Source organism: Equus asinus, chromosome 24 (assembly GCF_041296235.1).
Source record: "Equus asinus isolate D_3611 breed Donkey chromosome 24, EquAss-T2T_v2, whole genome shotgun sequence".
NCBI lineage: Eukaryota > Metazoa > Chordata > Mammalia > Perissodactyla > Equidae > Equus > Equus asinus.
This window is the reverse complement of record NC_091813.1, coordinates 46,006,011-46,022,011: the sequence shown is the minus strand read 5'-3', so window position 1 is coordinate 46,022,011 and position 16,001 is coordinate 46,006,011. Positions and strand designations below refer to the sequence as shown.

The following is a 16,001-nucleotide window of genomic DNA, read 5'->3' as shown; positions in this document are numbered from 1 at the left end:
TGTTTCTTCCACAGAGCTTTACATTTAAAGGTATTCAAAATATTTATCAAATTGAGTCTGTTTCTCTCTGCCTATTAAATCTGAACCCTGGTGAAGGGCTGCCTGAGGCAGGCATATTTATGAGGCTTTCACCTTGAGCAGCTAATGTTATTGTTGCTAAATATTGTATTAAGTAACTGCCTGTTATGTGCCCTCACACCCACTGATAACAACTGGTGTGGAGAAGGGGTCCTTAAATAGAGAACAGGAACAGGCCTCCACGAAGCAGAAGGTTCAGGCTGGACTTTGATAATAAGACAGCAAGATAAACCAGATCAGCAAGGGAGAACTTAGCTGAAAGAAGTTAGGATCATTCCCTCATGCTCACTGCTCTTCTAAAGAACCTCAAGCGGATGCTCTAGGCATGGCTAATTGTGGGGATTGTTAATTGTCCTTCCTTCTTTTGCCAAATACTTATTGAGCATATACTGTGCTATGGTGGATAGAAACAGTATTAATACATGATTCTTGCCTCCCAAGAAGGTTTTCCTTTAGTAAAAAATTTATGCACATACCAAAATTTAATTCTTTAGTGATATGATGTTACTTTTGTTTATCCTTTTACATTTTACCATTTAAAATGATCTCATTTTAGAAACATACATCATATACATAGAAAAAGGATTTCAAAGATACACACCAAGATATTAACAGAGTGGTATTTTTTTCCTTTCATTTTGTTTATCCGAATTGTCTAAATTTTCAAAACTGTCACTTTGAAGTTATAGGAGATTCATCATTCCCCCGCCTAGCTCACAGAATAGTGACCTGTCTCTTCCTCTTGCATTCAGCTTTTGCGAGAACTGAAGCACCCTAATGTGATCGCACTGCAGAAGGTGTTCCTTTCTCACAGTGACAGGAAGGTGTGGCTGCTGTTTGATTATGCAGAACATGATTTGTGGGTAAGTCTGAACTCTATTTTTAATATTATTTTATATAGATATGCATAAATAAATGCATGCACTGCATATTGCTAATGCATAGAAAGGAAAACTTGCTCTGTTGACCATAGTTCAAAATAAATATAATGTAAATGTTGATTTAAAAGAATCTGACCAGTAAAGATTAACATCTTATTTTACTGAGAAGATAGTATTTGTAATATTCAGAAATTTCACTTCAGAAAATGTTAATGAGTGGGAGATTATAATTCTATGCAAGTAATTAATGGCAGTGTACTGATATGTAGTGAAAATTTCTTTTGTGGTACACACAGTAGTTCAAATTTAATCAGTTATGTACTCATGAATAGTTTCTCTAAGTTAAGGTCAATCTCTTGCAGCATTTTGCCATTTAAAACCAACTTCACCAAATGGAAGTATATGTTTGGTTTTGCAAATATTAAGGATGTTTTATCAATATATAAAAGAAGCCAAAAATTCTGATTTCAGGCTTTTAAAATTAGGAATCAGGGCTTTAAACATATTATCCGAGGAGATGCAAAAAAGTGAAAAAATTCAAACTTGGCGGTAAGTTCGAATTTTGGATAATTAAATTTTGGTTCAATGCAGTGTGGTTTGTCATCTATATAAATTACACAAATCTATTTAGGAATAACTTTAACAGACTCCTAGGCCTTGAAGGAAGTTTCAGAGTTTATGCTATTACAGCAGATATTGACAAGAACCTCCAGTGTGTTTCTCCATCTTTTTCATGGATATTCAGTACCCATTTTGACGTGTTTTGGAAAGGGGTGGGTTGGAGATGGATGTAGAGGTGGGGATGTGGGGCGCAGGTAGCGTTTCTTCCCTTTTATTACAAGGTTTTAATAACCCACAATATAACATGTGGACATAAAAATTTGAATATGGTGATCTAGTTGTATTTATTTCAATGGGATCGAATGCTCCATTTTCTCTCCTTCCTCCTTTCTAGTGATTTCCTATTTAATATTTACTACTAGGAATTCATCCTAATTTTATTCTGTGCCAAAAGAAGGCGAAACTTCTCAATAATTCAAATATAAACATAGTCAGTGATGTTACCTAAATGTGTTAAGTGCTAACTTTTTATAGAATAGTAAAAATTTACAGTTTTTTCTCCGTTTTTAAAAAGCTTTCATTCTGTCAGTAGAGAATACAACTAGTACTATTTTTAGGCAGGCTTTTAAATATCAACCCTTTCTACCTTTTGGTCCTATTTAATGAAAATCTTAATGGTTTCAGTAAATCTAGTCATTAATACCCACATTTACACTGTCCTATTCACCCCTAATATAGATTCCCTTTTGGTTGACCTTATTATTCAAATTATTTTTCTTTGTGACATTATTGCCCTTTAGTAAGTAATTTTAAAATGTAGAGAATTTATTGCAGCCTTGATTGTGTTTTATTGATAAAGATATTAGCAAAGACTATATATTATAGTATGTTTTATTTTTTTTAATTTTTAGCATATTATTAAGTTTCACCGTGCATCAAAAGCAAATAAAAAGCCCATGCAGCTGCCAAGATCTATGGTTAAATCATTACTTTACCAGATTCTTGATGGTATCCATTACCTCCATGCAAATTGGGTGCTTCACAGAGATCTGGTAAGTGTGTTTCTTTTAAAGTGATCAATATGTTTTTCCCCCTCTCTTAAAAAACATCTTTTCTTCTCTGTACAATTATGATAAACATTACTTATAGAAATTTTGAAAATACATGTAAGCAAAAAAAGAAAGAAAGAAAAATCACCCATAAGCCTGTGATCAAAAGATTATCATTATTAACATTTGGTATATGTTCTTCCCTTATATTTATGGATAGCTATAAAATGTGAGTGTGATTTTCAGCAAATGATTGGTATAATCTTAGTGGGATAGTCATGTGAAAAGTGTCTTTCGATCCATTTTGTTTTTCATATTGTTGCTCATCATTAGTAAAAACATTGATAATTAAAGACTGAGTTCTCATTGTTTGTTTTCCTTAAGAGTAAGCTGAAAGAATGACACTGCATCCAATAAATAGAATGTTGTCATCAGTATTAACAATAAATAAATGAATAGATCTAACAGGTGGAATATACTAATTAGGCAAATTAACCACAATTCAAATGTTTGATTTCACATTTTTATTCAGTGCACATATAACAGACATTTCTTAATGTCAAATTATGTGCTATTCATCTTCACATTATTGTCATTTTAGTTCATGTTGATGAGATTTTTTCTTTGTTCTTGAGAAGATAATTGCATAGCTGTAATACACATGAGTTTATAACTGGTAGTTTTATTTTGCTCCCTGCAAAAATGGTTTCATGATCATTTATGTCTTAGGCTTTTGGAGATTCTAGGCATATGGTGGGGATAAATCTAGGTCAACTCAGTTTTAATGATTGAGGAGAAGTATTTATTACAAAAAGGAATGAATACACAAGGAGAGCTAGTTAGTATCCCTTGCTACCTTGTCAGGCCTGGTCATCTGACTTGACCATCTCTTGCTGTGGCATTGAAGTTAAACTGGGGCTAAATGACTATGCCCACAAAGAGGGATTTACCGTATCAGCAGAAGCATTTCGCCTCATGATTTTAAACTGTAAGGTTCTCAAAGATGTCCACCTACCCACTTTACTATTAATCATAAATCAGCACGTTTTTAAATGACTCTTGGGTACACGAGGTTGTTCTAGATCAAAACCTCCTTCATACATGCTTTCAGATTCTGATTTGCTATATACTTAATGTAACCTATGTGAGTTATATTTTTGAGGTCAGATCATGTTTGAATCATTGATCAGAATCTTTTGTTGAAGGTTAATTTAAACTCCTGTCTTTTTTCACAGAATTGTATATTTTGTTCTAAATCGCATTGATTAATGCATTATATTTGTGATGTCATCATCTGAATGTCCACAGGTATTAAAACTCAGTACGACCAGGACTCAGTTTTTTCCCATCCAAACTTATTGCTGCTGCTTTAGTGTCCTCTATTTTGGCTATGGCCCTACCCTCTTCCTGGCCTAGAAATTTCTTTTACCCCTTGCAGACCCTTGTACTCCACATCCAGAGCTTGCCTTGTCCTGTCAATTTCACCTCTAAAATATCTCTTCCATTCATCTACTTCCATCCCTAGTGCCTCATTCCTAGTTCAGGCCTTTATTATCTCTTTCTTATAGTACGAAACTTGCCTCTTGTCTTCTCATCAACAATCTCTTTCCCTTCCAGTCCACTTTAGACCTTCTGAATAATTACTCAGCTCCTGCTTAAGAACTTTGAGATAGTTCTTCATGTTTCAGACTAAAAGCTCTTGTTCTTTATTTGGCTTTTGAGGTCTTATGAGATATAGCTCCAACTGTCTTTAAAAATTTTCTTTATCCCCATAATCTTTCACTTAGACTGTACTATTGAGCTAGTGATTATTTCCTGTATCCTCCTGAGATCTCCTGCCTCAATGGCCTTTATTTCTCCTGTCTTAAAACCCCTTACCCTGTCTGTACATATTCAAATACTACCTGTCTTTGAGGACCCACACAAAACCTTATCTTCATATCCATCCTTACTTGGAAATAATCTCTCCTCCTTATTGGTTGCTGCTGTACTTTGTCTTGACTTCTCTTGTGGAATTTATCTATGAGTGTTATAGTAATCTGACAGATATGTTAGGTCATCTTCTAGACCATAAATTTCTTGACAGAGCAGGGTCTGTGATTGGTTTTGCTACCCTACTACTCCACTACACCATAGGTACAGAGTAAACATTTCCTAAGTGAATGGATATCAGTAAGAATGTTGATTATTATGGCATGTTTTTGGGTCAAGTAAGATATATTATGTATTTCAACATACTGTCCCCAGTAAATGTTTATTATTTCCTTGTATGTGCAAAGTACGGAGGGATGGGGACAGTACAAATATGACTGCATCAAAGGCCTCTTCTCCGGTGTTTAGTCTGAGAGAAGAAATATGATATACACAAATAGTTATCCTGTAAGGTAGATGAGAGAGAATGTGATCATGGCCCTGTGAGAGTTGTAGACTAAATGCCATTCAAGGTAAGAAGAGGTTCTGAATGGGAGAATAAGGGAAAGCTTTAGAGAGGTGCCATTTTAGCAGGCCTTTGAAGGATGAGTAGAATTTAAATAGAAATTTCAGAGGTGAGGGTAACCTAAGGGAGTGCAGGATGTAAAACTCTGAGGTGAGAAACAACTTGAATTATCCCAGAAAGTCTGTATAGTTCTGTCCGGCTCAAATTTGCATAAGCTGAGTTAGGGTAGTGTGAGGCAAGACTCGAAAGATATGGGTTGGAGCCTGATTGAGGAAGGCCCTAAATATCAGGCTAGGGAGTTTGTTTTTAAATACTAAAAGCTTGTAAACAACAGAATGAAGGTTTTTTCCCCCCAAATGAAACTTTTTCCCCACTGAAGAAGCCACCTCTAATTATTAATACCTCATCCATAGCATGACCACAATGTTGAAAATGTGATTCTGACCTAGCATAGCACTTATCTTTTACCCCACATTCACCAAATGCCTCTACCCCTCATGTAAGTAACTCCAGTAAGATTTGAAACCTGAACCAATAGGAATCTAGTCTTGACAGCCTACTCAGTTCTTTTCACTGATCGTAAGTCCTAATACCTGGACCATATTGTCATGATTTTGCCAAAGTATTTTCAGGAGTAGAAGATTTAAACTGTATGTTTATGTTGTAGATATATTCTATAGTAGATACCGAAATATACAATATATCAAATATACGTATGTTGTTAAAAGGAGCATGATGGGAACATATAAAAATTATTTTTGTGTGAGCTTAAGAGTAGAGTTGCAGCTTTAGTCAATGAGTAGTTGGGTTTTTTTAGTGCTTTGTTTTCTATTGCTCTAGAGATCTGGCTTTATACTATTTGTTAGTCTCAACTGTCTCGGAGGACATACCATATCTAAATTTTCATTTTATGTGAGAAACCTGGAAAATGCATATAATTAAAGGTGTTAGAATAAATATAAATTTGCAATGTAATAGTATATCTCCCAAAATTTAAAAAGTAAATAAAAACCAGTGTGTTGGACTTCACACACAGAAGTACTATGTCATCAAAGAGGTTGGTGTTTTTCATTGTGATTGATTTCGTATCTGGAACAGTATTTAAATTATGTTATTTGGATCCTAGAATTTAATACAGAAATAGAGAATTGAAATAAAGTCACCAAAAAGATTACTTATATTGAGGAATTGCTTTAAAAGGAAAGGAGAAAAGGAGCTAAATATATTCATCTTGGCTGAGAGACAGTGAAGTAGAGACATAAGTCTATAAATATTTGGAACTTGTAAACACCAAGGGAGAAAAGATGTATTTTAATTTTATAGCAGGATATAGCTAAGAGTAAGAAGATGAAATACAGGATGACTCATTTTTATGGAATTGCTATTCTGGTGGGTTGGAAGAATGCCAAGATATAGTTTATCCGTTTTTCAAAATTATGAGCTTCTTGAGAGCAAGGATCATCTCTCACTAATTTTTGTATTCCTAGTGTTGGCATATTGTTTGTGCTCACAAGTTACTTAAATTGAATTTCAGTAAAGCATCTGGCAATTGCACATTATTCTTTAGCAAAGGTAGAGAAATGCTGCCTAAATGGTAGTATTTTTAAGTAGATTTATGCCTCCTTAGTTACAGAATATTGCTACTGGATCAGTGGCGTAAACTGAACTGGAAGTTAAACTCTTTTTCACCTTCATATCTCAGTACATAGCACATGATAAATGCTAGGTCTTTACTGAATGAAGGATTTGAATGAATGTTCCAGGACCCTGAGCCTAGCTCTGTCTTTGAAAAATATTTGTGGAGATCCCAACCCAAAACTCTAACTTGAGTTTTGAATAGTAATTATTTTGTTCACAATAGTGGGTGAATTTGTAGTCTTTTGAAGTCCACAGGCACAGATTACTACACAGTCTGCAAACACAGTACGTGGAAATTTTGTGAGATCCAGCTGAGGGAGAAAGTAATTTTGTATCCAGTAATCTTTTGGGTTTGTTGTTAATTAACATCTACTAAACATTATTGGATTGTCAAAAAGTCACGTCTATCACAGACCTAAAGACTTGTTTATTCTATTAGGTGTCTATAATAATAATAATAAAAAGTTGCCGATACTTAGAGTCAAATATAATTCAGTTGATTAAAGAAAATGATGCAATAGATATTCTAGCTGCAGAGAAATGTATAATATTTGACTCTGGATACTTTTCACACCAGCTGACAGAGAACTATATAGTTTTAGTTTATTGATATTTTTCCTAGTTTTTCCCACACTTCCTAGTTCACTCATGTGGTTGTTGGCAGGATTCATTTCCTCACGAGCTGATGGGTAGAGGCCTTCCTTGGTTCCTTGCCACAGGGGTCTCTCATTGGAGCATCTCACAACATAGCAGTTTTCTTCACCAGTGTGAGCAAACAAGAGGGCAAGAGGGCGAGTGTTAGCAAGATGGAAGTCACAGTCTTCTCTAGTTAATCATGGAAGTGACAGCTCATTACTTTTGTTGTGTTCTATTCATTAGAAGTCGCTAGGTGCAACCCACCTCAAGGGGAGAAGTTACACAGAAGTGTGTATACCAGGGTGGGGATAATTGGAAGCCAGGTCCAAAGCTGCCTATCACAGAGGCTAAGAAGCTTTTAAATGATATTTGGATCCTATTGTCCTTTTTACTTAGTATAAATATAAAAAAGAAAATGCAAGAAGTCCCCTCCTTTCACATGTAATTTTTTCCATGTATAAAAGTTGCGTGGGTGGTAAGGGTTTGAGTAGGTCTGGTTCTGGAGAGAATAAAAAATATTATAATGTACCAATTATCCCTTCCCTTTTACAAACACTCTTCAATGACTTATTTCCAGAATTTGGTATATGTTCCTTACTTTTCTCCTCCTCTCTTGTCCCCTCTACTCCTTCTCCTCCCCACTATTGAACCACAGGTATCACCTGCTTAATTCTAGAGGGTGTGTTCAATCAGGATCCAGAGTTTTTCACTTTGGACATATTGAGTGATTCCATCTTTGTTACGCGTTCTGAGGCCTATGCTTATCACTAGTATTAGTACTTTTTAATTTCTATTTTTCACTCATTTGTGTAAAACAGGGCAAAAAAGCAAATAAAAATTTAAATATTGGCAAAAACATTGTTTTCCAAGGTTGGTCATATTGCTGAGTTGTAACAGCCAGCTGACAAGCAGTGAAAAGACACCATGCAGAAGCATGACATGTTACAGTCCTTTTGCTACAGAGAGCACGTGAAGACTCTTGAGGAGCATCACGTATGAAAGGCCAATGTATGAAAGTCAGAGATGGTCCTCTGTTTCTACTCAGCTGGAAAAAGAGTGCTATGCTGTTAATCTGTGTGAAAGTGTGATTAAAATAAGTGCTTGGTGGTTGGAGAATTGTCTAGACATCTCTATGTGCAGCCCAACTTCTCTTCATTACCTGTCTGACAAGGAGATACATCAAGTCTTTTATTTTGTCTACGCTGAACAGAGCCTGATAAGGCGAATGTGTTATACCTCAAAGGAACTAAGCCTTCAAATCTCAATGTAGCCGTCTTGCCAGCATTTTGCAAATATTTTAATATTGTTTTAGAGTTTTAGCCTTGCTAAGTTCTTAGGATACGGGAGCTTTGAGATCTTAGACTTAAAAGAAAATTTTTTTCTAAGATAGCTAGTCTTGATCTTTCTGTCTCAGTTTACTCATTTGTAAAATGAAGATAATGATAGGTACTATATAGGGTTGTTGACCCTCTAGTCTTAGCTCCAGAGTTCCTGAATTCCTCCTAATTTCTCATCTGTAGGAGCTTCTGTACATTCTTTCTGGATCCCATCAGCACTCTAAAGACGCCCTTTCTTTTAACTGCTTTCTTCCCCAGAATTCCTTTAGCCTGGTACTGATCCCAGCCCCTTCTGCTATACAAAGTAGAGCCCTAATATAAATATGTGAAACATACCTCTCAGTGTTTAAAATAAAAAAAGTAGGCCATGTTTCATCCTGTTTGTATTTAAATATTACTGGGGCCGGCCTGGTGGTGCAGAGGTTAAGTGTGCACGTTCCGCTTCGGCGGCCTGGGGTTCACTGGTTCGGATCCCGGGTGCGGACATAGCACCGCTTGTCAAGCCATGCTGTGGCAGGCATCCCACATATAAAGCAGAGGAAGATGGGCACAGATGTTAGCTTAGGGCCAGTCTTCCTCAGCAAAAGAGGAGGCTTGGCAGCAGATGTTAGCTCAGGGCTAATCTTCCTCAAAAATGAATGAATGAATGAATAAATATTGCTAATATTTTTTTGCCAAGTCTTCGCATTTAAAAATATAAAAGTTAAAAAAAACTTGCTTAAATGAGATCAAAATTAGTAAGTGCTTCAAATAACTTACTTTTCATTCTAACTTTCTCTTTATTTTTTCATTTGATTTATGCTAATCAAATGACTTTCTCTTTATTTTTTTCATTTGATTTATGAACATTCTACTTAAAGAGTTATGCCAGAAAGTAGCATTTATTTTAACATGACTTAATCATCCTAATCTCTTTCAAAATGCAGAGCTAACAATTAAAAAGTAAAGTATGGCTTGGGTATCCTCTAAGGTGCAATTTTAGGTGATTTTGGACAATTACACATCTTGTCATGCTGTAGGAGCACATTAGGGTTTCTGTGGGTGACTTTGGTTCCTAATTAATAGTTCCTCAGAGCTGGATCCTTGATAGTTTGTGGCTCAGTTGTTCATGTCTGCAGTCTGGAGGCCGTTGATGGTGGTGATGTCCTCCATGCACGGGGACACCTGTCCTGCTGCCTCTCCACAGGCCTTGCGAGGATCAGATGAGGTAATGTTCCTTATAGTGCTCTGGATATTGTGACACACACCTTACAAATGTGAGGTATTATTGGGGTGTTTTTTAGACATGGGCTGTGATTTTTTGACAGGACAGTTTTTCCATCATCTACATCCGTAACCCCATAACTGGAGCTTTCCACAGAGTCCCACTCATAAGTCAGTTTGAGTTAGAGCGTAATGCTTCACCATCTATTCTATAGGCAGGTGATAACACACTAAGAGTCCCACTTCCAAGAGAGCCAGCTTCAGAGGGATGTGATTGACTCACAGTGGCCCATGAGGCCTCTTAAGGTTTGGCTCAGGGATGGGGCTGCTGTGATGATCCCTGACTTTAGCATAAAGTTTCAGTAGCCTGTAGTGGCAAACACATAAATTTATAAGGCTACTTGTGCCAAACTAATTTCCAAGTCACTAATTGGGTATAGTCAAGTTATATTCCACACTGACAGCAAAGGCAGGAACTAATTAAGAACCAAAGGCTACAGACAGGAGCCCCAGTACTTTAAGGCCTGTGTTTAAAAACTGAAGAATCAATTGAGACATATTATTTTATTAAATTAATTTTATTGAGGTAGAATTTATGTACATATTGTATATATGCATGTATATATGTATAAGATGCACCCATTTTAATTACAAATTGCTGAGTTTGAACAAGTGTATATACCTGGGTAATCACCACCACAGGCATTGCATTTGACCAGCACTATAGCATGATTCAAGGTCCCTTAGTGAGGAAGGTGGTATCTTCATCAAGAGGGGGATCTTGTATGCAAGGACTGATAATTCATTCACTGGGAGATTACATCTGATGGTCATTTTGTTTGGTCATATTAAGCACACATCTGGGTAGAAGCCTTGTAGAGGTGAGGGCCATAAATCAATTAAGTATTGTGCGTGTTCCAAGTGTGCTTTTGTTCTCGTAACCCTGTCCTTGAGTGCATCTCTGAGAGACTTCGGTTCCAATCCTGAGTCCGTGGACAGTGAACTTGCTTACGGTTGTAGGTATTTTGCCTCTGTTTCTTCATGACTAAAACGAGAGGGCTCTTAATTTCTTATGATAAGACTGAATTGTTTGATTTGAATGTGAATGTCACAAATGTAAATAGGAAACTACTTTCTACCAGTGTTGCTTCTCTGAGGATGGATTGTATTTGTTAATGAACAGAATAGAATCTGAATGTCTTTGTAGCGTTATCCTGGCACTGCTGTCAATGCAGAATATATCTTGATTATATTCTCTTAGTAACCTTGGAGTGAGTTAGGTAAATAGCCTTCTAGATACATGTGTTTGTCTTGCATTAAGCTTTTTATAATGACTGCTTTTTATTGGTTCTTGTTAGAGAAAAGAAAACCTTATCTCTGCCGTTCAGGCCTGTAACCACTCCTAAAAGGCAGAGACAAAGAAGTGCATTGTTAACTGTTGTGCAGTGCTGGGTTGGCAGAATTGTTTACTATGAATGCCAAGCTTTGGTTAACATGGATGCCTGTTACAGATACCTCTAGACCATTTTAAGGTAAAATGAAATGAATCACAGCATTTAATATTGTAGACTGCTCCCGATTTACAGCTAGCCTGCAGCTAGTTGTAGATACATAATTTCAAACTGGGAAGGCATTTTTGCTTAGAAGCAGCACTGCAAACAGTGGTTAGGTCCTCTAAATACGAAGGCCTGTTTAACCTGCAATATACCTAAAATATGACACTCATAGAACTCTGGAACCTGTCACTTTTAACTAGATTATTTGTTTATAACTGGATTTCTGTGGGGGAAGTACTGGTTTGCAGATGTAGAATATTTGCTTTACAAACATGTTTTGACCTCCTAATATGTACCAGACACTGTAGTGGGCACTGGGAGTACATGGATAAATAAAATATAACCCCTTCTTTCAACGAGTGCATGGTGGGGAAGATACACAAATGGATAATCATAAAACAAGAAGGTTTAAAAAAGAAATTATGAGGTACATTGGGGGATCAGCTATGCTTAAGGTACTGAGAGCGCAGAAGGAGAATACTTGTCCAGGTAGGATGCGGGCTTTCCTGGAGGACTCACACTAAGCTCAATCTAAAAGGACGAGGAGAAATTTCTAAGATGAAGCGGGGAAGTGCGTGGGGAGAGTATTCCAGGCAGAGGATACAGCATGAATGAGGGCCTGGGGTTGGAAACTGCAAGCACTTGGTAAGACTAGGGCAAAGCCAGAAGTAGTGGAAGAAGAGGCAGAAGGGAAAGGTAGGGACCTGATATGGTGCATCTTAACTGTCATGTATGGAAGTGTGGATTTTTCCTGTGATCAGGTTTTAAGACAGACGCTCAGACAAGGATATAGGAACTGGTTTGAGGGTACAGGGACAGTTGCTTTATCAGGCGGTTGTAATCAGCTGGTGAGAAATGACAAAGGCCTGGACTAGGGCAGAGGTATTCAGGAGAAAAGGGGAGGTAGTAGATACATATTTGGGAAGTAAGATAATCAGATCTGAGGATTGATCAGATGTGAGGGATAAAGGACAGGATGTTCAGACTTATGCTTTTGTTCAGTGAGTAACTGAGAAAGGAATATCAGACAAAGAGGCAGTAAAAATTCAATTTGAGCAAGTTGAGTTTGAGATGATTGTGGAGACGGCCAGCACAGTGTTGACATATCTCTAAAATATGTAGAAGTTTGAAGACCTACAGGTATAGATTTGGGAATCATTAGTACATGGGTGATCATTGAAACCCTGGAATAAAGTAAAATCAGAATTTTTGAGAACCTACCTTCAAAAGTGAGCTTGGCATATTTTGGGGTAGGTGCTTACTCTAGTTTCTTGCAACTTCTTTTAAAATTGAAAACTTGCCTATCAAAGGACCATGAATAATAACCACTGGCAATTTTTGTTCATTCATTCAACAGGTATTTATTAAACACTATGTGCCTGGATGTCAGCAGACACATAAAATGGTGAAGGTATTTCCGTGCCCTTTAGGAGATTGCAATCACAGTGATCAGATTCTCTGCATTTTTAAATCCTCTGATATCAATGAGGTTATTTTAAGGGGTAAACAGTTGTGATGGACTGATGCTATTAGCAAATGACTGTCATATTTGCTAAGAAAAAAGCATGCATCTTACTCTTAAATGGTTCTTTGCTGTATTTCTTACAACACAGAATTTTATTTGTTCAAGGTGAACAATGGAGAACAGTGTAAAGAAAGGAACATAAACCGAGGGTTTTCTCCTGGGAATGTACTCCTGTATCAAATGTGAGGAGAGTTGTGCCACTACTATATTTAAGTAAAAGAATAGTTGTAGCCATTAGTATTAGGCCAGCACTGTTCATTGTTCAGAAACTAGTCTGACTGATACTCTGGTTTTGTTCCTGTTACTCAGGATTGTAGACAATTGTGTTTGTTTTTCTGTCTTCTTTATTGGGGCTGATAAGAGTCATCCTGTAGGTTTCATATTTTTGTTCCAAATGTCCTGGGGTGGGGAGTGCAAAGCAAATGTAGTAGGATAATTGTGTATCTTTAGGCTGTTCTATTTATGATGTGCCAATTAACTGAAATAAATTTAACCCTGTGGAAAAAAAATGTTTTCTATAAAAGGAAAAAGCAAATCTGGAGTACATGTAAAGCATCATGAATGTAAATTCAAGAATTAACCAAATTCTGCTAAAATGTAGATATTTCAAGAATAGTTTCTGAGTAGTCATATTGTTTATCACATAATTTCCCTGACTTTTGCCTTTAAAATACAATTTAACTAAAATGGACCCTGCAGCCTTGATTTGTCTATCCGATTTTATTGCTGATAACTTTAATGTGAGGCATCCAACTCCTGCCATTTCTACTGTTTCTATGGTAACGAAAGTGTGCAAACCCAGCAGTATCACTTTCTTTCACAGCTGGCATTTTGTGTTCACAGTGAGAAGAGTAGTTTTAGTAGAGCATAGACTGTGTTAATTGGGATGTAACCAGGTCAGAACAATTTTGGTACCCTGTCTTCATTCTTTTGTATGTGTAGGTGTGGGTGCATGTGCATGAGCTGCAGGCTCCTTAATTTTTAAAAATGTACTTTCACTTAAATTAATCACTATTAAAGTTAGTCTTTTGAAAATTAAACATAATATCTGTGAGTGCGACTCAATGTGGAATCTCGAAGATTAGGTGGAGTTCCAAGAATTGCTCCTAAACCTGTAGGCCCTTGAGAATTTCCATTAAGAAAAAAGAAATGATTGATGTGAAAATACTTTGAGAAGTTAAACGCATTTTAATGTCAATTATGTAATTTATTTTGTTGTTGTCATTTTTATTTTGAAACATCAAGTATCTTGTGACCTTAACACTTATTTACTTGTTCTGAAGGGGACAAGTAATCTCACTTAAGGGGTGCACATTTAAAAATGACTCCCTCTGCAATTCTAGATCTTAACTTGACTCCGGGAGCCCTGCCCTGTAGATATTGCCCAAGCTCTGGGTTCCTTTCTCAGACTGTACAAAAGAGCTCATGTCACTGCCTCTGCCCTCATCTCAGACTCGACATGGAGACCCCACAGTTAGAGCTTCCATAGGCTTAAAGTACGTTATATAAAAGATATTCTCTACTAACTTCATTACTAGCTAGACCCTCTTTTCTCTCTCTGTATGCTCATTCCATGTGGTGCTCTTTCTCTGTTTCCACATAGCGTGACTGCAGGACCTTCTAACAAGAGCGAGCTAACAGTGATCGAAGACCAGCTTCCTGCTTTTCTTCTATTCAGCAGTTCATAATCTATTATCATTTCTTATATAAAGCAGTTTTTGCTCCTGTATCTCCCATATCTTGTGTTTTTATCTTACAACTTTGTTTTGAAAGGATTTAAGCGCAAAATTTAGAAGTTACAAATAACGTAGCAAATGATATGTGCGATGGTTTATTTGATAATTTTACAGTTTTAAAAATTGCTATATCTCAGAGATTCCATTCTCACTAAGGCCTTCAAAAGAGTCCTCTAAATCTGCCTTTACCTTCTTTCTACTTGTTCAGGTTTCATTTACTGTATCTGACTTCTGTAAATGCACAGAAATTATTTTTTCTGAGTCACCAATGACCCTCTAATTGTCCAAAAGTTGCCTTTTCTTAGCTTTTGTTCTGTTGCGCCTGACGACCACCTCTTCCTTTTTAAACTCTCTTGGCTTCTAGAACCTGTGCTGTTTTCTTACCTTTGATGCTCCTTCATGGGTTCTTCTATTGGCCTTTTTCCTCTAACCGCCCTTTATTCCTCTCAGCATTATTGCTTTAATATATTTTTTAAAATGCCATATCTCTAATTACACCCAATACCAAAATATGCAAAATCAAACATTATGGAAATATATAATATAGTAGAAAATGACAGTCTCTACAAACCCTGCTATCAGAGATTGGGCAGAATACTAAAATCTGTGTGTGTGTGTGTGTGTGTGTGTGTGTATTATGCAACTTCTAAAAGTTATGGGTAAGACAGAAAGATAACAAAATGATGCTAATTGTAGTTGTGTGAAAGCTAAAGTCTTTACAAGTTCCTCCATCATTCTGTATGATCGACCCCCCAGCCCCAAGCTTTGCCTTACCTCTCCAGTAAACTTCTACACTGACTCTCCTCCTCTTGCATTGACTCCAGCCACATTGACCTCTTTGCTGTCTCCAGTTGGCTAGCCTGCTAGCTCACCAAGGTTTTTCTTAACTGCTCCAAACACCATGACCTTACCCTTCTGTAAATCTTGTGGCAGCCTCACCAACTCTCAGAACACAGGCCAGACAATGCTCAAGAACCTATCCAGTTCAGGTGCTCAGATGACTTGTGCCAAAAGCAGGACCATTGGAAACAGCAAGCAAGCCCCACCTTGGGTTCCTTCTCTTTAGAGTCATCAGTGCCATATCACACTGTCCTTCCTGACACTGACTGTTCTCTCTAGCGTGTCTCCAGTTCACCAGGCAAATTCCTGCCTCAGGCCTTTCAACTTGCTCTTCCCTTTGCCCAGACTGCTCTTCCCTTAGATTCCATCTGGCTTATTACTGCACCTTCTTTAGGTCTTATCCCAAATGTTACCTTCTCACGGAGACATTCCCTGAGTAACTTAAAATAATACTTAAATAATGTTGAAAATAACACCCCTTCAACCCACTCTCAACAGTGCCTATCCCCATTCCTTGCTTTATT

General features: G+C 37.0%; 1 protein-coding gene across 7 annotated transcripts in view; it reads left to right on the top strand.

The window, feature by feature from the left end:
• The window catches only part of CDK19 (cyclin dependent kinase 19), a 162,136-nt gene that overhangs the window by 114,378 nt on the left and 31,757 nt on the right, over positions 1 to 16,001 (top strand). For all 7 annotated transcript variants that reach the window (XM_014866193.3, XM_070496141.1, XM_014866195.3 and 4 more), the window contains 2 exons: positions 831 to 941; positions 2,432 to 2,572. In XM_014866193.3, coding sequence (XP_014721679.1) covers positions 831 to 941; positions 2,432 to 2,572 — 252 coding nt within the window. The remainder of the gene's footprint in view (positions 1 to 830; positions 942 to 2,431; positions 2,573 to 16,001) is intronic.